Source organism: Camelus dromedarius, chromosome 26, assembly GCF_036321535.1.
Source record: "Camelus dromedarius isolate mCamDro1 chromosome 26, mCamDro1.pat, whole genome shotgun sequence".
Classification (NCBI taxonomy): domain Eukaryota; kingdom Metazoa; phylum Chordata; class Mammalia; order Artiodactyla; family Camelidae; genus Camelus; species Camelus dromedarius.
This window is the reverse complement of record NC_087461.1, coordinates 15,366,814-15,393,254: the sequence shown is the minus strand read 5'-3', so window position 1 is coordinate 15,393,254 and position 26,441 is coordinate 15,366,814. Positions and strand designations below refer to the sequence as shown.

The 26,441-nt window shown below is 40.3% G+C and overlaps 1 protein-coding gene across 2 annotated transcripts in view; it reads right to left on the bottom strand.

Moving 5' to 3' along the window:
• Window positions 1-26,441, bottom strand: part of CUBN (cubilin) — a 273,783-nt gene that overhangs the window by 57,179 nt on the left and 190,163 nt on the right. For both annotated transcript variants that reach the window (XM_064479416.1, XM_010992039.3), the window contains exons 47-56: window positions 25,662-25,802; window positions 24,768-24,949; window positions 18,847-19,018; window positions 17,530-17,736; window positions 15,496-15,645; window positions 13,551-13,672; window positions 12,683-12,908; window positions 10,713-10,900; window positions 4,765-4,921; window positions 2,567-2,716 (exon numbers count right to left, since the gene is read on the bottom strand). In XM_064479416.1, coding sequence (XP_064335486.1) covers window positions 2,567-2,716; window positions 4,765-4,921; window positions 10,713-10,900; window positions 12,683-12,908; window positions 13,551-13,672; window positions 15,496-15,645; window positions 17,530-17,736; window positions 18,847-19,018; window positions 24,768-24,949; window positions 25,662-25,802 — 1,695 coding nt within the window. The remainder of the gene's footprint in view (window positions 1-2,566; window positions 2,717-4,764; window positions 4,922-10,712; window positions 10,901-12,682; window positions 12,909-13,550; window positions 13,673-15,495; window positions 15,646-17,529; window positions 17,737-18,846; window positions 19,019-24,767; window positions 24,950-25,661; window positions 25,803-26,441) is intronic.

Genomic DNA, 26,441 nt, shown 5'->3' with positions numbered 1-26,441 from the left:
CCGAACATTTGTAACTTCCCCAGGACACCAGCGTGTAGCTCAGTAACCAGTTCACTAGCCTGAAGGGTAAAACCTTTCCTCACCAGCTGTCGGGGTTTAGCAGATACAATGTATGGGCAAGTGTGTTTCCCCATAGTATTTTGTAGCCCGGGACAGCTCATTTTTTTCTTGACAGATCCACCTTTTGTGCCAGTGGCCCACCCAAAGAGCAGATCCAGACCCTTCATCTCCACCCAGGTCAATGCGGACTCTGCTGGCCAGCTTGGGCTGAGAAATGCCTAGTCATTTGGACCATCCCTCAGAAACCATTCTCTGGCCTGGGAAGACCAAGGCTCCCACCAAAAAAGCTGTGATTTTTCCTGAGAGCAATTCTCAGTTTTATCACGATGCACCGTACATGAATTCCTCAGACTCGCTTAGAAGAGGTGGGAGGTAATATGATTACTAATAAGAATCCAATTACAAAATAAATCTGATTAATGTTGCCCTTTTTGGGAATCATCACAATTCAATAAATCTAAGCCAGAAATTACTCTCTTAGCTGTTTGAAAATGCCGAGTGCTTGTAACACTGGAAATGTCACAAGACATCATCATAAGGATATCATCTTATAAAAAAAAAAACAACAGTCTCTTTAACTGGGTAAAAATTAGCAAATCCATTCGTAAAAGGGAAATCACTTAATCTGGCAAAACCAACTATCTGTTCTCAGGTGACTTGTACAAGGGTGTGTCTGAAGATCCTGACTGGTGGCAGCAAAAATAACCAAGCAATGGCCACTCTGATGAATGAGGGTTCACAAAGTATGTGTCTATAGACATGATTTGACTTTCATAACTACCATTTTATAGTTTTTAAAAATTACAGTGATTATCAGAAAGATTAAGTAATTTGGACAAAGCCATGTAAGTAAGTGGCCAACATGGCACTGAGATGCATCCTAGAATTGTGTCCGCTTCTCCCAGCACACACCCCACCCCCCATCAGGTCATTCACAGTATACTCACCCCTCTAGTCACACCTAGTCTGCTAAACTCAGGGAGCTGCTCTTTGGGGTCAGGACAGGTTCCCTTGTAATAATACATATACCATTGGTACTTTGGCATTGGCAGGACTTTTATTATACAGTATATTTACCAGTACTTCCTTTTCTAAATGATATAGGCACATGACATTCTTGTGCTTCTGCAATTTAATGAGAACAAATGTTCATACAAATGCACAACCGAAGCCACATGTTTTTCCTCTTTTATTCAAATAACTTTCCTTCAATTACAGAAATAATAGAAAAGGGATAAAGAAAATAAATATCACCTACAAACCTATAACTCGGTAGTAGCGACTCTACATGCTGCTTAAGAGCTTTACAAATTTTATTCACACAGGTTATTTTAAATTAAAAAAATTGGATCTTTTATATAAACTGTTTTACCTTCCCCTAATACTTTATATATCATGAACTTTTTTTTATATTACTGGAATTTTGTGCTAATAAATGCTGGAAAAATTCTATTTTACTCCATAGTCCATTTTTATGGTGACATTCATCAACCCATACTTGGCATTTTCTAGCCAACCTGTGCAAAAAACCACAACTTATAGAGATGCAGGAAAAGGAGGTCATAGAAAAAGGATCAACTGAGAGAGGCTTGGTATAATTTATCAATGCACAGCACTGACATGTCATTTCTGTTTTTATGAAGCATAAATTTCCCAGGTGCTGAATACTGTAGAATACTTTGTGAAGTTTAACTTTTCACTGCCATGGGAGACTAACCCAAACAGAAAGTTTGATTATACAGAGGAAGCCTGATAAATGTACAGATTAATTGTGATTTAAAACCAGGAAATTAATTTGTAAAAAATACTAATGTGACTGAGCAGTTGAAAATGCCTGTCTACTTGAAGGGATCTCTTTTCTGCAGTGGGGTACCTCTCCTTAGATGTCACGTTGTGTTTATTGTAGTCAGAGCCCGGCCCAAACCAGCAGCTCCCCTGTACCCTTTGCCAAGAGTCCATTTCCAAAAGCCAGGGAATGAACTCAAAGGGGCACTGAGGTTAGGGTTTCTCAATCCCCGTGCGATTGATGGAGATGAAAAAGGAGATGAAACGGTGTCCCATGGTTATATTTAATGAGATTAGAACAGATATTTATTCATTTTATCAATTCATTCACCTATCAACATTTATGGAGCACTGACTGACTCAGTTAGTTTAGTGTGTGTGCATGTGACTTTGTGTAGGCACATTTACATACGTAGAATAAACACAAATGAATAAATTAGAGACTGTAATTAACATATAGTAGATTTCAACTTACTTTAAGCCATTTATATGATGCTTCTGTTCTTAAAGCTCTTGGGTTATTTTTTTCACCTCTGAGTGGAATATGCAGGATGGTGTATATGTTCTTAAAACATTGGATGGAATTTTAATCACACTTACATCAACTCCACTGTAACATTTTTAATATTTTCTTTAAATGGTGATTTTTAGACTATCTCTGCCTCTACTTCCCACACGTTCATTTAAGAAGCAACTGTAGTTTACATAAGAATAAACTTACCTTCTAGATGGAAAGACACAAAAGTCAAGAGGACCACGGACAGAGGATCGGCTTCTATGATGTAGGTGCAGTTCATGTTGTTGTCATATTGTTTTGGATAGTTTGGAGAAACGATGTAATCTGAAGGGTTAGTGAACGTCCTTCCACATACTACAGGGGAAGAAAAATGGGTCACGAGAACATTTGTTCTCACATATAGTATCTTTTTATCAGTGAAGGAAAGCCTCAAATTTCCTAAACTCTCTAGAGACATATTTCCTGAGATACTCCAAGAGGAAGAAATAACTAAGAGAATGGAGCTCTGATTTAAAAACAAATATCCAAGCAAATTGAGAACATTGAATATTTTGAGAAAATGATGCAGAGTTTTGGCCTCAGTGGATTTTACCACAAATCCATTGCAAATCACTTAATTTTAAGACACTAAAGAAGGGATGACTTAGCAAAGATTGAATAGGGTTCATGTAGCTAAAGAAATAAAACTGATGAAACTTGATTTGTACCAGATCAGTACACTAAGAAGTTTTATTTTTTGTTTTGTTTTTAAAAATATTTAATTAATTTTTTTTGTTTTGTTTTGCTTTTTTGTTTGGTTTTGGGGGGAGGTAATTAGGTTTATTTACTCACTCATTTATTTTAATGGAGGTACTGGGGATTGAACCCAGGACCTTGTGCACGCTAAGCATGCACTCTACCACTGAGCTATACCTTCCCCACCCTTAAAATGTACTATAGAAAGATATGCTATTTTCATTGCTATTGCTATCTGGCCATAAAAACAATACCTTCTTTTTAAAAATGGTTGAATTTATTAGTCCCAACTCTTTAAATTTTTTCATTTTTTATTGAAGTAGAGTTAATGTACATTATTGTATAAGTTACAAGTGTACAATAAAGTGATTCACATTTTTTAAAGCTCATGCTCCACTTGTAGTTTTATGAAATATTGGCTATATTCCCTGTGTTGTACAACATGTCCTTGTCGCTTATTTTATACACAGTAGTTTGTATCTCTTGGTCCCCTACCGCTATGTTGCCCCTCCCCCTGGTAACCACTACTTAGTCCTCTGTATCTGTTTCTTTTTTTGTTATATTCACTAGTTTGTTGTATTTTTTAGGTTCCCTGTATAAGTGATATCATACAGTATTTGTCTTTCTCTGTCTGACTTATTTCACTTAACATAATACCCTCTAAGTCCATCCCCGTTGTTGCAAATGGCAAAATTTTATTCTCTATGGCTAAGTAGTATTCCATCATACATACATACCATATCTCAAATTCTCACATGGATCCTGGTGTTAGAAATAAAGAGAACTAACTTTACCACTAAAATGACATTTGTTTTCATGTAACTACTAACTAGTTAATCCACACACTCCCTACCTATCACTGAGGGAAATAACAGTATCCTTTTAAACTGATATTAAAACACACACATTCGCAGATACAACAAACCAAGTGAAGACCTCAAATTAGGTCTGGGGTTGTCTTGTGTTACTTCCGTTACACCCCACTCTTACTCATGTCGGAAATACCTGTTCTCTGCACTGTTTCCTCTAATTCCTTTCACCAAGCTTTTCCCTAAGCAGTGGTTTGCAGTTAGCAGCTATTTGATTTCATTCGGCCAACAGGCACACACACCATTATTTCTCAGACTTGAAAACTGTTCCATGTCTTGCTAATCTAATTTGTGAGTAGTCATCACAGAAGGAAGGGAAAATCCTGAAAAAAGTGACTCCCAAGGTTGACTGAGCATGGCAATTAGCTGGGTGAGAACTAACCACATAAGGCCCTAGGCAGGGAAAATCTGAATTCAGAAAGGCTTGGGGTGAGGCCCACGACTCAGCGTGCTTTTACAGTGCCAGGTGACTCGGTTGCAGGTAGGCAGTGGGTACAGGCTGGGCACAGTGACTGTCTAGTGATTACCGCCGGCTTCTGCCCAACTCCTGCCCCACTGTGGATTGTAGGGCTAATTTCAGACACTTCTTTCCTGACCTAGGGTTAAATTCAGTTCCATTCTTGCTGATTTTGCAGAAAGGGTGCACTTTCAGGATTAGGTGACCTGCCCAGGCTCTTCTCCTGGAACCCTCAGCTCCAGCCAACCCTGGAGCAGACCCCACACCTCTCCTCCCCACGCCTGCCTGTGGCAGCCACACCCTTTGAAGGACCTCTCTGTTTGGTTTTTAGTGCTACTTACGGCTCATGAAGGATGCAGAGAAGCCCTGAGCCGGGGCCTCCTGAGACTGGAACACGGCAGTGAATGCGTTTCCTGGAGTGACGATGGCACCGGGAGCCACGTTCCCACAGCTCGTGGCCATCAGGGCCCTGTCGGCCTCCTGCGCTCCCGCCCATACCTGGCAGAGCCACAAACATGACTTAGTGCTCCTGGTTTTCCCATCAGTGTTTAAATGTGCTTAGGCTGGAAAATAATGGTACTCAGGTGTATACAGACCTAAACTTAGCAGTAAATACAACACATGCAAATCTGCAATATTTTCTTTTGAGAATCATTTCTTTAAGCTGCTTGTTTACAGCACAGCCCGCTCTTGATTCTGTCAAGGAGATTGTGTTCACTTTTGTGTAGCTAGGCAATGATTTTTTTTTTAAATCAATCACTACCCACTACCAATCCTCTTGCCTTCTCCTAGTTGACCTGATCTAGCTGAGCTTGCTGGGTGCAAGGGAGACAGACCAGCATGGATAATACCGTGGGGTCTACCATTTGTCCTGGGTGGCTGGCAAACTCTGGACTGCAAGTAGAGGACATTTACCAAGCCAGAAGCCCATGGAGATTAATATATTTGTAAAGCATGAAGAAAGCAGACATGAATTTCAAGTCTACATGTAATTACCATGAACTGAGATAAATCATGGAAGACTTCCTGGTAGTGTTGAATTTTTAAGGTTCATTTTGAAGAAAGGATGAGATTCAGTCACCGTGCAATTCACTGAAGACCAGGTGGTCTGGGTCTGGTCACTTTAAAAGAAGCAACCAATACGCTCATTTGAAAAACAGTTGCTGGGGAATAAATCATGAGTTTCAAAATTCCAAGTCAAACCAATCCTAACTGGTCTAGGGAAGGACATTAATCATAGTGCACATAGTGCATTAATCATTTTGCACATGTTGAAGTGCAAAAGGGAGCTGTTGTAGAGCTGTGGAGAGGATATAAGAAGGGGCTTTACCTGACCTGGGGGGAGGTGAGCCCAGTGGCAGGAAGGGGCAGGTCTAGTGCAAAGAGGCCAGAAAGTGAGTGAGGAGCCAGGCTGCGGACTCTGTGCAGGCGCCGTGGCAGGTCAGAGATCCTGGCCATGTCTCTGGCAGGAGCCGCTGGGAGGGGCAGGCTCAAGGGGAAGAGGAGGAGAGGAGAGGATGCTGGGAGTCTGCAGTAGTTCAGACAGGAGATCAGGCATGGAAAGTGCTGAGTCACTCAAGAAAAATACTGATATTAGGTAGTGAATGCACATGATCACGGAAAAGGCTATTAAACATATTTAACCAGTGAGACTCAACCGGGTGCAATTTTGCCCTCTCCAGGGGCATTTGGTGATGTCTGGAGGCATTTCTGATTGTCACATTTGGGGTGGGGGGTGGCATGTAGTGGGTAGGGGCCAGGGACGCTGCTAAACATCCTATGATGCCCCTCCCCAACCTCCCCCCCACCCCCAACTAAGAATTATCTGGTCCAAAAAGGCAAGAAGGTAACTGGGTTTGGATTAGCCTTACTAGACTATTCATATCAAATGACTCATTCCAAACATAGCATTTGCAGGAATATTCCTCAAACAAAGCAATAAACACATCCAGCTGTGAAACATGTTTCTATTAGCAAATTAGCCCTACAGGAACGGGCGTGAGGTAGCACTGATTCAGAGCGCTGATTTACTCTCGGCTCTTTAAAGCTGTATCATTTCAACTGACTGTCAAACACTGCATATCCAGCTTACTGGATTTTACTGAAGACAAATTATATTTGCCGTTTATTAGATACAGGAGGTGCCTGGGGCTGCAGCTACCGAAAACACATGTGAAGCTATTCTGCCAAATAGCTAAGATAAAAAAAAAAAAAGTTGGGAAAGAAATGTCCCCTTAACTATCCATGGAAACAGTATATGGAAGTTTTCTACCCACATTTTGTAAAATTATAAACAGGACTGAGAGAGAGCTAGCTACATATATTCCTATTTTCACAAATATCACTAAAAAAGGCAAAGTGAAATGAGCTAAAACTTTTAAGAAAGAATCTCAAGTTCTTCAATTAAGGGCTTCAAGAATCCTCAAGGGCTTACACTTTCCTGAAGTCATTAATTATGGGTCTGACATGGCTTCTTTTTGGCCCAAGAACATAGGTGTTATAATGATAATAATGGTAAAGAGTTATTAAATATCCATTGCCAGCTCATCAGTCAAGAACACATTTCATTGGCTATCCAACCTAGAACTAATTTAAATGATACTGGATCTACAAAATGTGACAAAATTGTCAAAAACTTTTTGACTTTTCTTAAAGTTGGTACAGTTCAACCTGGCTACATGTGACATCTTACCACTCAAACAATTTTCTAAAAAAAATAACATTTATTGAGTACCAGCAGATTCACATGCAGTTGTAAGATATAAAGAAATCCCTTGTACACATTTCCCAGTTTCCTCCAATATCGATATCTTGCAAAACTATAGTATAATATCCTAACCAGGATGTTGACATTGGCACAGTGCCTGCATCTGATCAGTTCCCCAGTTATACTTGTGTTCACACGTGTGTATGTGTGTATCCGGTTATAGCCCAGTTACACACCACCACATTCAAGATAATGAACACCTCCAATGCCAAGGCTCCCTAGACTTGCTCTGTTATAACCACACACGATTCCTTTCTACATCTCCATCTTCCTAACCTCTGGCAGTCTGTCCTCCACTTCTGAATACTGTCATTTCAAAAATATTACATAAATGGAGCAGTAGAGTATGTAACCTTTTGGGATTGGCTTTCTTCACTTGGAATAACTCCTTGGTGATTTTTTCAAATTGTTAGCCTGTCAGTATAACCAAGGAGGACCCTGTGGGGTCTTCCATGGTCAGACCCCTCCCCATATCCTCTGCTGCAGCTCCTCCCTGAGGCACCCAGATAATAGTATCCCATTTATATTTACTGAGTTTTTCAGATACTTAAAACCATCACCAAAGGGAAGAAATTAACTACTTGATGATCGAGGGTGCATTGTCCCCAGACCTTTTGGTGCCTGGGGGTTGATGGTATTGACTGCCCTGTTACTTCCACATCAATCAACCAACCAGAGAATTGTGCACGAGCTGATCACATACCCTGGGACTCCTCTCTCTCACCTGGCCTTTAAATATGCTTTGATGAAATCCTTTGGGGAGTTTGGGGTTTTCTTAGGCATGAGCCACCCCATCCTCCTTGTTTGGCCCTGCAATAAACCTTCTCAGCTCCAAACTTCAATGTTTCAGTTTGTTTGGCCTCATGGTGCAGCGGGCATGTGAGCTTGTCTTTGGTAACATCAAGAGTTTGTTTTTAACTGGCGAGTTGTACTCCACGGTATGCATGCACCAGAGTTCATTGAACCATTCACCCACTGAAGGACATTTTCACTGATTCCAGTTTTTATGTATTGCCAATAAAACTGCTATGAACATTTGTATACAGGTTTTTGTGTAGACACAGTTTGCATGACTGGGATAAATGCCTAGGGTGCAATGGCTAGATCTTATGGTAGGTGTATGTGTAGTTTTATAAGAAACTGCCCAGATCAGATGGCTTCACTGGGGAATTCCACCAAACATACAAACAAGAACTCACACTGATCCTTCTCAAACTCTTCCAAAAGATTGAAGAGGAAGGAACACTCCCAAACTCATTCTATGAAGCCACCATCACCCTGATACCAAAACCAGACAAGGACACTACCAAAAAGGAAAATGACAGGCCAGTATCTTTGATGAACACAGATGCAAAACTTCTCAACAAAACATTAGCAAATAGAATCCAACAACACATAAAAAAGATCATACACTACAATCAAGTTGGATTCATCCCAGGGGCAGGAGGATGGTTCAACATACGCAAATCAATCCATGTGACACACCACATCAACAAAAGAAAGGCCAAAAATCACATGATCATCTCAATAGATGCAGAAAAAGCATAAGAAACTGCCAAACTATTTTTCAAAGGGGCTGGGCCATTCTAAGTTCCCACCAGTGATGAAAAAGTGGTACAGCTGCTCTGCATCCTTGCCAGGATTTGGTGTTGTCACTGTGTTTTGCATTCTGACAGGTGTGCAGCAATATCTCACTGTGTTTTTAGTTCTTATCTTTCCTAAGGGCTAGGGATGCTGAGCACCTTCATATGTTTATTTCCCACCCAAATATCCTCTTTGGTAAAATATCAGTTCATACCTTCTGCCCATATTCTAATGGGACTCCTTATTTTTACTGTTGGGTGTGAGAGTTCCGTCTATATTTTATATATTAGTCTGTGATCAGGGCAAGTGTTTGGAAATCTTTTCTCCCAGTTTCTAGGTTTTCTTTTCATCTCTTCATAGAGGCTTTCACAGAGCAAAGGATTTTTCATTTTGATGAGGTAAAATGTATTAATTTTCTCTTTCATGGATTATTCTTTTGATGTTCAGTCTAAGAACTTTTCATCTATATTTAGGTCCCAAAGATTTTCTGCTCTTTTTTCCCTCTGGAAGTTTATAGCTGTGTATTTTACCTATCAGTTCATGGTCTATTTTGAGTTCCTTTTTGTATAAGGTGTGAGGTTAAGGGTTAATTTCAGTAGCCAGGCCCCTCTCACTGGTTTTGCTCACCCACCTCAGTATCTCTTGGCAAAAACAGGAGTCTCAGGCTGGCAGGAGAAAAACAAGAGGGCATCTCCCAGGCCACTTAGTTTTGGCAGAGCTCCAAACTGATCCCACCTGCCAGTGGTGCTGGCCTTGCCTGATGTCAGAGGGATTTCCATTTGATCCAGAGGAGAAATAAGCCTAAATTACTTTTCAGATTCCATTTTACAACTGAAGATCTTGCGAGACTTTACCTACATCTGTACATTTGATGTTAGTCCATGAGAGAGAGAATTTATTTGTGTCATGAAAAAAGCAATTAGGGAAAGTGTTCATTCACTGAGTTCTAGTATATGTGTATCATATGTAAGTCTGGGATTTTTATTTAAGCAGCGTGCATGGATGAGTTAGATGTAAAACATAATTTGAGAGGTCATGTTAAATAATACCAACACTGACCAATACAAGCTGTTTCTACTCGTTAGGTGGTTTTATGTTCCAAGTACTGAGCACTGTTTCTGTTATTCTGTCCCATTACTTCTCATGCTTAAAACAGTCCCACTAAACTAGGAATTATTCTCTTCATTTTATGGCTGAGTAATTCAAAGCCCAAATGTTTAATCAGCTCATAGAGGAACATGTAGGTGTAAATGCAAGTGATGTGGGGTCCAGGCTAATGGGAACCAAAGGCCAATGTTCTTTCCACTCAAAGGCATAGAGCCTCTTAGAGATATAACATATAAGATGCAAAATAGCACAGATGGAATGAATTTATGATACAGTCATGGCGTAAGTCACTGAAAGGGGATGTAAGTGCCACAGGAGCCACATTTCTAACTTTAAAGGAAGAGAGCCTGACTGACTGCCCCCGGCCATCATTTTATGTGGGTCCCTCCTTGTCTTTTCGACTTATGGGTGTTTAAGGCTAAAGGTGGAGACTGGCACTAAATACATGTCCAGCTTTCTGAAATTTTTATAGGATGCTCTGCTGCCTGTCATGGTAACTTTCATTCATTTTGTCCTTAAGGGTCCATTAGAACAGAAAAAGAAAAGAAAGAGAGAAAGAACTATAGATGCTCATGAGAATTTCATAAGGCCAGACACCCTCCTAAATTAAAGATCTTTGTTTATGTATTAGCAAATGAAGTTCACAGGGCAAAGGGCACTGTGGTTCAGATTTGAACTCCTAATGGTGGAGGTTTCTCTCTTTTTCATTTGAGCAATCCAAGCAGCAGAATTGTCCTTTTTTTACTTGGAGAGGCAATGAGTCATTTCTAATCTAAACATTTATGTTCCTGAAACCAGCTCGGCTCCAATTAAATAAACAAGCGCACTGACCTTCACAAAGCTGTTCTGACACTGCCCGTCACCACTGGGGATTAGGAAGTTGTTGTCAAAGCTGATCTCCAAGTGTTTACTTTGGTGAGTAATGACTGTCCAGGAACACCTGCTGTTCTCGGGAAAATTCTGAGGCCAGTGAGGGGACCTGATGGTGCCATTATCCGAATGAAGTATTCCACCACAACCTGAAAAATTGTCGTGAAAAAAGTCATCAGTGTGTGATGACAATGACAGTTTTGGTAACCCCAGACTTCTGGAGGAGACACATTTCTAAACGTGAGATTTTAGTGTAGCTTTTCAGTGCCTATGAGTCTCTGACTTCAGGGTAGGTCTACAAGAACTCTCAGTAAACGCAGGGTCCCTGAGGCCACAGGAAGTTTCAGCTGTTAGTTTTGTTATGTTTACACTGAACTCACCTGAGACCATGCCATAAAGAAGACAGATTTCTATCCTGTCTTCGAACAATAGCAGTATTTTTCCCTCCCATTGAGACTGTGTGGAATTTCTGTACCAGAAACTCCAAGTTTTGTATTTTATTACCACTAACACATGAGAAAACAAGTCTACACTCATTTGCAATTTAATTCTAACATGCTGGACAGGAGAAAATGATTTTGAGGAGGGCAAAATCTTCCATTAAGCAACCTGGTTCATTCGTATTGAAAGGCTGGATAGATGGAAAATGAATTACAGGGATTGAAAGAAAGCAAAATCTAGAATATTTTTATATAATGTTAAGATAGGTACTTAGGACAAAAGAAAAAACATGGACTCCAAACAGAACGAAGTTAAGGAGTATTCCCTGTATCTTTTGTTTTTAAACCCTTGGAAAACCAGTGGTTCATCTAAAACTCTCCTCTGATTTCAATAGCAGCCAGTGGTTCATGAAGGGACAGTCTGACTCATTCCACAAGGATCTTCTCAATAACTCAGACTCTTCTAGAAAGAATTGCCCTGTGTGATACTGCAAGGCAGTAACAAGATCCTGACAAAAAAGTATCCAATGTGAGTCATAACATTTTCTGGGCATTTCCATGAAGTGCATGGCTTCCATGCACAACAACTAATCTTCTGAAATCAAATCTATGCTGTTTTGCCACATACAGAGCATCCGTTCTAAACCACAGAGCTTATCCTGTCACTTTGATGCTCAAAATTCTTCATTAGCTCTCTGTTGCTCAAGGGACAATACAGAATCCAAGGGTCTTCATGATGTGGACTACTGGTTTTCCTGCCCTCAGCTCACCACCCAGCACTCTGCCTCCAAGCTCTAAATATTTTAAACTACTTGTGATTCCAACACATATTTTCTTCTTTCCCCCACTTACTGAGATATGTATTATTGAAATATAATTGTCACATAACATTATTAGCTTTAGGTATACAGCAAAATGGTTTGATATAGGTACATAGTATGAAATGATTATAGTAAGTCTAGTTAACATCAATCACCACACAGTTACAATTTTTTTTCAACTGATGAGAACTTTTAAGATCTCCTCTAATCTTAGCAACTTTCACATACACAACACAGTATTGTTAACTAGAGTCACTCTGCTGTACATCACAACCCTGGGACTTACTTATTTTATAACTGGAATTTTGCAACACATATTTTCTGATATTTGTCACTCTTTAGTTGTGCCATGCCCTTTTGCCCAGAGAAGCATTGTGGTGAATGATTCAGATCCAAGTTTCTTGGCTCCACTGTTTTTATTCAAATCTTGAGTCTACGGATGATAAGCTACATGTCCTGCAAAAATTATCAACCCATTTATCCTAAGCAAGTGGAGAAAATGTGTACTGACGTTGTGTTTTCCTTCCAAGGTTGCTATCCGAGATGGCAAGCGCAAATATTGAGAATTGCGTCTGAGACAGAGTTGGTACAAAATGTATACTTGCAGGATTAATCAATTTTCAAAATACAGCAGTGAAAAAGACAGTAAGTGCAGAGAATGTTCTTTTACCTAAAGTCTCTGTACTCCATGTAGCATAAAATCCACCATTTTGCACCGAATGGTCTGTGTTAAAAATCACCACCAGCTGGTTGGACCCGGACTGGATCGTCCTGGGGTTTGAACTTCCACAGTAGTGTCCTATTACAGGCGATCCAGGAGAGCCCCCATTCCTGACAGTGACAGAGTCCCAGGCACAGGTTGCATGGGCTTCGATGTCAAAATCTCTAAATGTTAGCTGCAGGAGAAAAGAGAAGGAATGAGGCAGTCTGAATAGTAAGAGAGCTTAGTTCTATATAGTTGGTTAAAATCCTGACAAATCCTTTCATTTTGTTTTAATTTGAATAATTTTGTATTTCTTTTTTTATTTTATTTTATTGAGTTATAGTCAGTTTACAACGTTGTGTCAATTTCTGGTGCAGAGCACAATTTTTCAGTCTTACATGAATATACATGTAACTATTTCTGTCTCTTAGTTCATTCTCCCCTGCCCTCCTCTCATTTTTCTTATTGAAGTTTCTCTTGGAAATTTTGAGAAGGGGTAATTTCTCCCAGAACTGGAGTCATAAGGGTCATGGTCAGTCCCCTGGACTTGGGGGGCAACTCATCGCAAGAATACGAATCCATCTCTCTCTGGATGGGGAAATCATCTTCTCTACATGGCTTCTCCTGTGTTTGAAAAAGATTCCATTCCTCATTAACTATAAACTTGTAGATGCCCATGCATATACTCGGATCAGAGAATTTTGAGGGAGAAGATATGATGGCAGGATCAGAGCCTCATCTAATCACTTGCTTATTAACAGAACACTGCTTCCACAGAGCATGGTGCTTTGGTCCTACAGTTTCAGAAGTGTTTCACCCAGTCATCAGAACTCACAGTGATGGTGTGGCCGGGCGGGGCTTCCAGCAACCAAGAACAGTGGGTCAGGCTGTCGTAAGAGGCCGGATAGTTGGGGCTTGAGATCACTCCACTGTCACCTATCTGTATGCCGCCACAGTCTGAAATTAGATTTGTAACCTTCTAAGTAAGACAGGGGAAAAAAGCCCCACCCAATTCTGCAAAGCCAAAGTAAATACTACTTATAGCCATTGTACTTTATGATTTTTTTAAAAAAGGACACTGAATGAATAAATAGGTGACATTTGGATGAAAGCAAAGTAAAACTGGATGAAAGATTAGAAATAAACAGAATCCCACAGAGTGTTAGTTAAACAGAATCACATAGTGAAGACGGACTCAAGTTGGATACAAAGGAGAAGGAAGATCATCTGAACCATAAATGGAGAAGAATTAGATGAGCATGTAACTGACAGTAAATACACTAAGGGCAAAGTAAATAACATGGTCTTTCTTGGAAAAAGCTAGGCCAGTGAAAATAAACATAAGCTTGAAGAATATGACCAAGTCCCATAACTAAAGACTTAGTCACTTGACAATAAGCACTATATATTGCAGTCAGTTATCCAAGTACACATTGGCATAGCAAGTTGAAAAATGGACATAGTTCTCAAGTATAGTGTGGTCTGGTGTTCCACACAAATAATACTGCTTCCTGAAGTCTGACTCTTTTCTTTTCAATCTGATAAAGAAAAACCCGCTGGCAACATGGTTGACTGAGTAGATAATCAATCTCTCTCCTTTCTCCAACCAACCGTTCATAACACAAAGAAATACAAGATCAAATTATAGCCAACATGTATTTGCTTCAGAGCCAAACTTAAGGGAAAGAAAGGAAATCTTCAAAGTCTATAAACAATAAATGCACTCAAATTCTGAGGGGGTTATCTCAAATTCAAAGTGTGTCAGTCTAAGATATGGAACCAAGATATGGTTTGAGGTTTTGATGATCAGGCAAAAAGAAAACATATGGCCTCAGACTTCCACAAAAGCAAGGGCTGGAGTTGAGGCTTTTGGATAAAGTTGGAAATCTAAAAGGACTGCCTTGTGAGTGAAAATGGACTAGAAAAATTCTAATGGTCCAGATAAGCAGAAAGGAGGGGTACTGCTGGTCTGGAGCTGAACTTTCAGGTACAAACTGAATGTCACAGGTGCAAATCCAGCACAAAACCTTAGCAAATTATGTTCAGTAATATGTCCAAAATACACATCATGACCAAGCAAGGTTTATCCAGAAGTGAAAGGATGGTTTAACAAGAGAAAAATCTTTCAGTGCAATTTATTACATTAACATATTAAAGTAGGAAAAAATTAGATCATCCCAAAAGATGCCAAAAAATTATTTGACAAAATCTTACAGTGAAAAAAAAAAACCTTTTGCACACTTCGAATTAAAGAGAATTTTTTTTCTGATGTGATAAGAAGTATTTCTTGAAAACCTAAGAATAACCAATATATCTAACAAGGAAATGTCACAGGCATTCACATTAAGGTCAGAAACAAGATGCCATCATCCCTTGCATTTGACATTACGATGGTGGCCTCAGCTAGTGAAATAAGACTGGAAAAAAGAAATCAAGAATTGGGTTTGAAAGAAAAAAGTGCTATCAATTTGCAAAAGATATGATTGTTTATATAGAAAAACCAGAGATAATCTCTCGATGAAATACTCAAGCCAATAAGAATATAGGCAGATCTCTGGGCTATAGATCAATGTATTAAAATTTAGAAATTCCTAGTGACAGGCAACAACCGGTTAGAAAGTATAATTTTAAATGTCTCATTGGTATTACCAGTAAAATCAGCCCTGATAGCTGTCCAAAAATAAATGTAACAAAATATACGTGAGATCATTGTGGGAAATGTCATTAAAATGTATGTATTATTTTATTGCCAAAGTAGGAGAGCTTATCATAAGTCCTACCTGTAAAGGAGTATCGTGCATGGAATCCAACATGTTCTACACGCTCATTGGTCACAAAGTGTATCCACACCTGAGGATAAGGTATGACCAATGGTATTGCAGGTTGTGAAGAACCGCAGAGCCTCCACATCAGAAGCCCGTCAGCATTACCTGAACAGAATAACACACCAAGTGCCATTATGTATGTATCTTTTGGAAAATATAGTCATTGAATTCAGTAGGAACAAATAATTAAAAAAAATCTGAGGTATTCATTGACACACATTTAAATTCTGGTTTAGTAGCAAATATTTCACAGATTGCCTTTCTGTCTTTCCCAATTGCAAAGGAAAGAGTGCCTCCAACAGGGCAAAAAAAAATTTTTTTTTATATGGACCTCTTTCTCTATTGTAGATGCCATTTTGTTTCAATTTGTGTTTTCATCATTATTTTTAGCGTATCTAAACAGATACAACTAATTTAAAAATTGGGGTATGCTTTTTATTTTTAGGGAGTAAGAAATATGTCAATAGTGACAAAATATATTAGCAAGATAAAATTGCTGATTACCTAAAATTTTAATGATTTCTTCACTTTATTTACTCAGCTAAAATGAATTGGGGGGAGGGTACAGATCAAGTGGTAAAGCACATGCTTAGCATGCACAAGGTCCTGGGTTCAATCCCGTGTCCCCATTTAAAAAAATATTAATAATTAAGTAAATAAACCTAATTACCTCCTCCCAAGAAAAATAAATTAATTAATTAAAAGTTTAAATAAAAATACATAAATAAAATAAATAGAATGGGCTATTCAGTACTCAGGCCAAGAATATCAGATTTGGAGCTAGCTATTTTTAGGTAGATGACTCTCTGCAGTAATTTGATTAACATTTATAGCTCACACTCTCTCCTCCCTGCTTAGTCTGTCAGACAACATCACTGATCTCATAAGTCAACAAACACAGTATTCTGTCTCAAAAATGACTGTATTTCATTGAACAAAATTTTATATACAGCTGTTCTGCTTGAGTCTGTCAGCCAGTGGTTTTGAACCAGGCAGAAGTGGTGAGCATTTATCAGAACCACATGGAGAACATTCCCAAACTACGAAGTCCGTGTCCCTCCTAAGCCTTTTCTAGGTTCATTTACCTCAGAAAGCCCAGATGATTCTTCTGCTGAGGCAGGTGGTCTGTGACCACAAACTTTATCAAAATCTTTTTCTAGAAAATTCTGTCCTCTATGCTCTCAAAGCAAGCATCAGCTTCTGTAGTTGCCGTGGTAGACTGCCACTGCCAACTCTACTAACCTCCACTGCTTTCAGCCTCCTTGTCTTGAAATTTTGCAATAACTAGGAACTCAGTGAACCTTGGACAGCATAAGAGATCTTCAATGTTACTTTGGAGCATTCAATGGATAACTCATGCCTCTACTATTGGAAAGAACTAAAATTGAGTTATCATTCCTGAATGCAGATTTTAAAAAAATTCGTAAGAGAACTATAGTTTACTGGGTACAGTCAATCCATTTCTATTATGAAAACAAAGACAAACTTGACTGCTTTGGGGATAATTCCCTAAATAGCTTCCATATGCCTCTCCATCTAGCACATTGCAATACTTCTTTAGATATCTAAGGCTTAGGGAGACTTCCATGGCCTCTTTTGTGAATCCTGTAAATTCAGGAAACCACCAACACATTCTGAATGTAGAATGCTACATTCTAGTCTCTCAAGTAACAAGTCTAGAGTAGATGAGAATTGAAGGGACCACCTGAATTCATTAAGAGAGCAAAGTCAAACCAGAATCTCTCTGGGGTAAATCACATCAGTAGAGACACAGGGTCTAGCTGTAAATACTGATCTGTCTCATTCCCTGTTTATGGGGTGTGTTCCTCAGCTGGACACACATGGGATGATGGCTTTGTCTGCTTGATGTTCTTCGGGTTCCTGTGCACACATAGTATAGCCATTTGACTTCCTTCATTGTGGGTGGTCTCCAGGCATAAGGAGAATGCTGTAGATGAATGCTAGAATGTGTTCCTTGATTGAACTCACCTACTCGGAACTCAAGGACATCAGATTGACAGTCTTGGTGACTTTCTAGGTAAAAATCCGCAAAATGAATGTAAATGGAGGAGTTTTCCTGATTTGGATTGCTGAGGGTCCATTCACAGTTTAGGTTGCTTGAATAATTACTGACACCATCATAGCCTGGAGAAGTAAAGTTCCCCTCAGGGACATTTGTAAGGGACCCACCGCACACTAGAAAACAGAAGGCAATGAAATGGAGAAAGTAGTAGTAAGATTCATGCTGTAACAAAGACAGGAACAATACAGAAACAGTAACTACAATAACCACGGCAGCTTTTTTTTGCTTCCATTTATTTTTCTAGCTGATGTCAGCGTTGTGGGTGAAGGGCTGGCTCATGCATGCCAACTGTAGGAGAAGTTCCTGTGGGTTTAGAAAGAAAGATCTGCAAAAACAAGCAGCTTCTTTATTTCCCTGTAGGTGTAGATTAGGTGGGTGGGGTTTAGCTGTGCATCAGTATCTCCTAAGTGCGCCTACCATTCATTAATATTTAATTTAGAGCAATATCTATACATAACAGTGGTCTTAGTGACTTCTGATTAACACTCTTCCCCTTGACCTGAGAATTTAATTGGATCAAACAGCTAATATAACATTGGTGTTCCAATGAATTTGCCCCCTTTAACAGAGAACGAATGCTCCTTGTGTCAATGAAATAACTTAAATGCTTTTTTTAAATATGCAGTTCTACTCTTCCTAAATTTTAAAGCTCTTAGATAATAACACCAATCCAGAAAGTAGGATATTTAGATTGGAAAGGCCATATTTTGCTTAATTTCAAATACTCTACACATCATATGTGAACCCCCATTCATGTGTGCTGGAAATCTGTACATGGATGGATGGATGAATGACTAAGAAACAATAAAATCTGTTTTCAAATAAAGTAGTTACTCTGTGGGAGTAAGTTACCTTCCAAGAGGGAGATGGTCTCTTCCAGCACAAAAGAATGGACCAAGGACTATGGAACTGGCAACCAACGGTAATGGCGACATTGTGTGGAGGTGAGCTAGAAGCTCTTCTAACAGCATTTGTCAAGGTGCTAATTCACAATAGCAGTTTTCTTTTCCTAAACTAGAGGTCATTTGTCTTTTGGTTGTTTTTTTTTTTTTTTTTTCCCCAGCATGGGGTTTCTATCTGGTTATGTCCGTCTTCTTTGGAAGATCCTGGGGTAACTTTCATCTCTGAAGGGACAATGGATGGCTCTGCTGTGGTTGGCAGTGTCTGTGGGGCAGCTGCAGTGCCCGGGATAAAACAGGTGTATTTATAACATCCTAAATTACCTGCATCTTCGCTGGATGTGTAGGAGGCAGTGAAGCCTCCATATGGCCTGGACCCATCTGTGAAATAAATGACCTTCATTGTATTTCCTGAAGATTTGATCTCATTGCTGCCGTTCACACTACTGCACAATTTCTCTAGCTGTGGTGAGTTACTTCTAATGCCGTTAAACACCTGTTGGGAAAAAATAGTTTAAACCTTTAGACACATACTCGATCTTATTGAGTATTCCTAGGAGGCGATGTTCCCAGCCCAGAGATGCTTCCTTTTAATGAAACTGCGCTGAAATGAATTCATTCACAACATGGGCGCTCAGCCCAGTGCCACAAGTCACCACATTATCCGGAGCACATTTTGTGGCCTCAGGGTCAATGCCCTAAAATAGAAATACTGCAGTCGTGCCTTCCTGCCATGTGGTGACAAATGAAAAACTGCTGTGCTCTCTGCAACCGGAAACTGCTCAAAATGTAAAGTCACTATGCTAACACGCACGCATCTTAGTTCACAGAGTTCACCAGGGGCACAGCTTTTCTTTACAACACACCAGGACCTTTGATATTTGGAAAGAGGGTTTAAACGTTAGTCTCTGATGATTTGAAGTACAGAATAACTCAAATATTTTCAAATGCCTTGAAAAGTAATTTTAAAACTCAACCTCAATCTCAGTACCATAGTTCTTTCCTAATTACTTATGGATTCAAAGCTTCAATTTTCTTACTAGTTTGAAATTTTTAAAATGGATTAGAGCATTGTTGACAGGGAAATATTAAACAACTCTAGGTATGCACATAGTTAGGATAATTGGCAAAATATCCTTCTACCTCTGTACAAAGCCAAGGGAATATTTTAGCACAGCTCAAGAAAGACCCAGAAGTGACTAAACTATAATGACTGAGTGAGTGATTGATATTCCTGTTCTTAAAAAGGATTTGAATGGCTCACAATTAGCAATAATGAGGCAGAGTTTGACACTAAAAGCTATGGAGAAGGATAATTTATTCCACAACGAAAAATGTAAGTTTTTTGTTTACCATAATTGATCATTAAATTTAGCTCTTTGGGGGCTTCTGGTTTAAAATGTCTTCTAGCTCATAGGACCAGACACAGCTTTTCTTACCGTTTCCTGAGCACAGACAAAACAGCAGACTCTGCTAATAACCCACTTGGCTCACCTTATCTGATTAGCAAAATGACCTCTCAGACATATATACCCTTATCCCTGTTTTCTAGATTGAGACACTAGAATTTAGAAAGATTATGCAACTTGCTGAAGTTCAAAGAGCCAGTGATAATAAAATTGGAAATCAAATTAACCCTCTGATTCCAAATCACAAAGTAATGCATAAAGAAACAGAAGGTGACATGTACCTCAGTAACACTGAAAACAGGAGTGGGCATTGCGTCGCCAGAATCCGAAGGGGTCCTGAGCGACTACAAGGCTAACAGACTACGTGGGATGCCATGGTCAATGGCCTTCACCCTTTTAGAAGCAATAAGAGGGCTGTTTCCAAGGTCCTCCTCTACTCCTGTTTGTAAGCAGAAACTCCAACTCCCTGAAAACAGCGGGGTAGGAAGTGGGTATATGAGATTCAGGACATGCTCTAACATCGGCTACAAGCAGGAATGAAATCAGACTCCGGTCTTACTGTAGTGCACGCAGGATGGTTTAGGTTTTCTTCTCCATCTGGGAAGAGAGTGAGATAGGCAGCTGGGTTTGGAGGAACTGTGTGGTCGGGCCACCTGGATAAGCTATTAGTCTGGAAGCTGTGGACTCAAACCTGCCTTCACACAGCCTGCAAATCTTAGGAAATGTCCCTTCCTCCCCTCCTTCCTCCCTCCCTCCTTCCCTTCCTTCCTTCCTTCCTTTCTTTCAGACAAGTTCTCAAGTAAATAAAAGCTAAGCAAAGGGCAAACCACAGCCCCTTGTTTGGGGCAGAATGAAGAGGAAACACAATAAACATTGAACCTATAAAAATAGATTTCAGAGAAAAGGAATGTGGGGATTGTATTAAAGATTAAGAAAAGAAATCTATTCTGAAAGTGATCCTTTGATGGAGTTTTAACCTTCCCAGGAGAACAGACCTGTAATATGACATTTGTAGTTTCCCCTAATTCCATAGTTAGGTCTCCACCGCCCGTCACCTCCCATGAAGCCCACAAGTGGACAGCCCCAGCCATGCATACAGAGCTTCCCATCAGCCTTTTCACACTTCATCCTTAAACATGAATGAACAGTCCAGGGTCACCATTTAGGGAAGCGTCCAATGTAAAAGCCAGAGACCAATATAAGTAAATAAGAAACAGGAATCTGAAGGAAATTGACTCACAAAGAAGCAACAGAGAGCTTCAAATGATTAAAATTAATATATTCATATATGCATGCAAATATATTGACTATATGATGTTTTAATATATAATATATGCAAAGATGAGGGTAAAATAAGGATAATTACAAGTATTCACGTCCTCAAAAACTTTGTCACCCATGCCCTTGGGGAGCCACAAGAGCACACGCCTCACTAAAAAGAGGAAATTAACCAAGAAAGAAAAGTGTGCATATGATAAAGCCAGGTATCCAGCCCAGAGGAGGAATGAAGGGGCTTGCAAATTTGATAAGGAAAAGAAAACTGAACATGACAGCGGGTATCAGGCATACAGCTGATGGGCAGAGGTTAAAGGAAGAACTTCGTTAAGGAAAATGAGTGAAACTGATAGATGTGCTTTATCATGTAAGGTGGGGATGAACGCCTAGAGTGTAAATTGCGTGGAAGACTGAGTGATAGATACACAGAAAACCAAGAAAAACCATGAAAGTGTAAAAAGGACACAATTATGGCTATTGGAGAGACAAAAGCAAACACTACCAGAGTACACTGGCTTCCGTGGGAGTGATGTTTCCATAAACATAATCGTGTAAACACTGAGTAACAGTTTAAACCCATCTGTGACAGAAGTATCTGGGGAGGAAGTTGGGGGAGGAAGTGAACCGCTCATACCCCCGTGTGCATTTGTGGTGGAGGTGGGGTGGTTTTTGAAGACAGCTAAATCCTCATCTTCCACAGTTGGACGTGGATAGATGATGTCTAAAACAGGAAAAGTAAAGCAGCAGAACAGGAATAGTATTTTGAAATAATGACATAAATACAAAGAGAAGTAGCTGAAAGAATTGAAAATGGGTGCCTTTGGTATCTATGATTCAGAGATGGGGAAGCAACAAGGAAGACACGATTCAGAATTTGTGGCTGATGCAGTGAATTTTATTATTTGAATTCGGAAGCTATGACTTTTCAGATTATCTTTCCTGTAGGGCATTGGATATTCTGCTGGTAAGATCCTCATGACCATATTTCAGTACGATCTCAAAGGAAAAAAAATTGTTCGCATATACATCAAAATTTTAGTAATGGCCGTGTAGGATTCCAAATATTTTTATAGTTTTTGTTTTCTGAACTCTCCAAACACCTTTCAATAGCATCCATTATATTTATAATAAGAAAAATGGATGAAAATTAGTATACAAATGAATTTGTCACATGATTACAACTACATAATGTCATTTAAAAGTACATAATATTATAATTGCCAAGAAAAATAAGAAAATGTATCAAAATATGGTATAGCGGGAGTGGTTAATTTTTTCTACTTCATTCTTGTCTATTACTCATTCAACAATAGGAAAAAAATATTCCTTTAAAATAAGCAAGCTTAGTCCAAAACTTCCTATTTTCCAAATAAAAGAAAACACACCAGGTTCTGCAATTTTCAGTATCTGATAAAAGACAACATTTCAGTCCTTCAGATATTAGAACTAGGGAGAAAAAATTCGAAGCTTGAATATGATCATTTTAGGACAATACAAAGCGACAGCAACATACAGAGATGTTTCATAGTTTTGAAATTTACTGCCCAGTAGGAGACAATGAAACTGAAAAAAATTGGCTTGGTTTTGAAAAGGACAATGATAGCCCTTCTGTTGATTCATTCAACAACTGCTGTGTCCGTCACGTGCCAGGCACTGGGAATTCAGCAGGGAGCTAAGCGCGTGTCCCAGTGGAGTGCACATGCTCGTCGGGGGGGCCGACAATACACAGGCAAACAAATACACACGCAGAATATCGACTGGTGACAAGCACTGTGGAGCCAACAATGCAGGGAAAGGGGCAGACCAGTGTCGGGCGGGGGTCTATTCATTGTAGGTACTTGGGGAGGGCTTCATGGATCAAGTCATTTGAGCAGAGCCCTGAGTGAACTGAGGGAGTGAACCAGGCAGCCATCCAGGAGGAGCATTCCAGACAGAGGCAACGGTACCTGGGAAGTGAGTGGTGGGAGCATCCAGCATATTCCAGGAAGAGAGAGGAGACCAGTGTGGTGGGTCCTAGTGAGCAGCAGAGGAGGGGAATTTGGGATAAGACGCACAGGTAGGAGAAGGAAGGGGCGGTAGATAATACAAGGTTGGTTGGACCCTTGTGAAGATTTGGGATTTCCCTCTGAGTGAGATGAGAGGTCCTTAGAGAATTTTCCAGGAGAGCAACACGTTCTGATTCACTCTGGCTGCTGTGTTGAGATGCAGAGAGACAAGGGTGGCAGTAGGCTGAGCAGCTGGGAGTCATGAAAGTAAATCTGAGTGAGTGCTGATGGTGGTAGCAGTAGATGTATTGAGAAGGAGTTAGATTCTGGATCACTTTTAAAGATACAGCCAATGAGACTTGCTCATGGATGCAGTGTAAGGTGTGAGACAAAGGACTCCAAAGCAGACATCAAGGCTTCTGACTTGAGCAACCCAAAGTCTGGCACAGTTATTCACTGAGATAACAAAGACTGAAGAAAGGGCAATTGGGTGGAGAAATATACTAATATTAATCTATTGTTAAATACAGTTAACACTGCATATACGCATCTCTCTCTACATCTATCTGCTATTTCACAGTTAACGCTCACGGGTCTCATTTGCTTTCTTTTGCTAAAGGATGCTAAGAATTCTGGGAGTATATCTCAAAGTCTGAGCTTGGCAACTTGCAGGGCAGGCAGCAGGTCTCCCAGAAGAGTCACCTGGTATCCCTGGCAGGGAACAGTCATTACGCAGGACCACTCACCTGCTTAAAACTTTTGGTGGGGGCTTGTCCTGTGACCCTGGTCCCATTCAGCTGTGTGCTACCCACAGGCTTAACTTTTTTCTGTTTACCCAGTTTTGCTGTGTGTAGTGATCATTTGCTCTTAAAATTTATCCGACCTACGAACCTGACGCAGGTTGTGACAACTAATGTAATCGAGCAGGACCCCACGAAGCCTTCCCGGGACAGACCCCTCCCCTATATCCTCGGCTGTAGCTCCTGTCTGAAGTACCTCATGTATATTTACTGAGTTTTTCAGATGCTTAAAACTACCACCAAAGGGAAGAAATTAACTACTTGATGATTGAGGATGCACAGCCCCCAGGCATTCTGGCGCCTAGGGGCTGATAGTGTTGATCGCTCTGATACCTCAGCATCAATCAACCAGAGAACTGTGCAGGGGCTGATCACATACCCTGCAACCCCCTCCCACAGCTGGTCTTTAAATATGCTTTGCCGAAACCCTTCAGGGAGTTCCAAGTTTTTTGGGATGAGCCACCCGGTTCCCCCTGCTCAGCCCTGCAATAAACCTTCCTCTGTTCCAAACACTGATGTTTTGGTTTGTTTGGCCTCATGGTGCATCAGGCACACGAATTTGCCTTCGGTCACACTAACAGTCTCTTAAAACAGCTTTTACAAATATTCTGGCAACACTTACGGTGATTTTGTTCTATCTAAAATACTTAGAATTTGTGGAAGATACAGCTGCTCAGAGGAGAGTATTCCTAACCTAGTTTTCTGACTATGATTTATGGGTCAATAAACTCCTTCAACAATGGACTATAACATCCGTGACTGCAGGGGCCACTTACCATCACATGCTCACTACTGCAGAATGGACGGGCTTCCAGCCTCAGGTTGTTAAAAGTTAGGGTGACCCGCCTTCCCTCCTGTACAGTGATTCTCCACTCACACATCCAGCCATGAGGATTTGGGTTCAGGTAGTTGGGTGAAGTAAATGTTCCAGTAGGGCCCCGTAGATCCCCACCACACTCTGAAGGAGGGGTTAAAAAAAAAAAACAAGAAAACTCTCAATCCAATCAAAATGACCCTTCTATAAGGAATATTCTCAAAAGCAAACCTTTTTTTTTAATTGTCCCACTAGACAAAATTATCGCTCTGATTTATCACTGTATGTATGTGAGGACTTACGGGGAACATTTGTATTCACCTTCTGTCTCTGATATTTAATGTTTAATATCTGCTTCCATGAACGATTGTTCACTGACAGCATTTTATCATCACGGCCCAAGAAATAGGAGAGACCAATGCATGTGTTAAGAGTTAGAAAAAAAATCAGAAGGCTAAAGTAATCATCTAATTTTTTCAGACAAAATCTTCATGTCACCTCAGTCTATTGGGGAACATGGACTGAAAATTCTGAGTGACTGGAGCACCGAGGATGGGCTCTCTTAAGGTGAGTAATGTAATACAGTTCTCATCACCTTATATTAGCATTAGCTCCTTTTCTTTGCAGCGTTGATCGAAGTTGTGATTTTTCACTTACTGGTGTGACTATTTGATTAATGTCAGCCTCTCCAGTAAACTACAAAGGTCCAAGAAGACAAGGGTTGTGGTGTTTTTGTGCAGCTAATGTAACACCAGTGCTTAGCAAGTGTCCACCTAGTGTAGATGCTCAATAATATAGATGTCTGAGTGTATCTATAAATAAGTGTTATTTATTTTTAATGAAACAATGAACTTACCTTCCACGCTGGCATCAAACCGTAGTCTGAATCCTGAGGCAGAGAGAGAGCTGTCTGTGACAAATCTGACCAAAGCAACGTTGCCCGAAGTGTCTATGCTGTTGGGGATGGTGTCGCCACAGAATCTGCCCAGTAAATGACCTGTGAGAGTCAAATAATGAAGTAGGTACATGTCCAGCTGGTTGACTTCACTTAACCTCTACTTGAGGTGTTCCACCCGTAAAAAGGATATAATAAAAGCTAAGACTCTGCCCAGGAAGAAGTGGTGACCTCTGTCAAGAGAAGCAGGTCAAACATGAATAAAAATCAATATATTCAGATAGATGCAGCCAATTAGGGCCAAGGGCGTCAGCACCAGGGGAAGACTTGCTTGCTTGGTGAGTGAAATGGTCTGAAGTGACAGTGACCAGCGTCCATCTCATCTTATTTCCAGGATCTATCACCCTTTCCTCTCCTGACCCTCCGGGATGCCCCTTGAATATCTGTGTGTGGCCCTGGAAGGTCTCCGCAGGGAGAGGCTGCCTTCCCCATACAGCGCTGTCTCCACGGGGTCCCTGGGAGAGAGGGGATGATGACCCTGGCTGATTAACAAGAGGAAGGGAAGTGCCAGGCTGCTGAAAGGCAGGGCACTTCTCCTATGCCACAGCTGGCTCCTTAATTCCAGGGACACAGTCTTACCACAGGATGATTTATGTTCCACAACTGCTGCATTAATGCAAGGACACACCCCAGTATCTCCTTCTTTGTTCTGTTTCTCCCCCTGTAGTTTCTGTTTCAGCG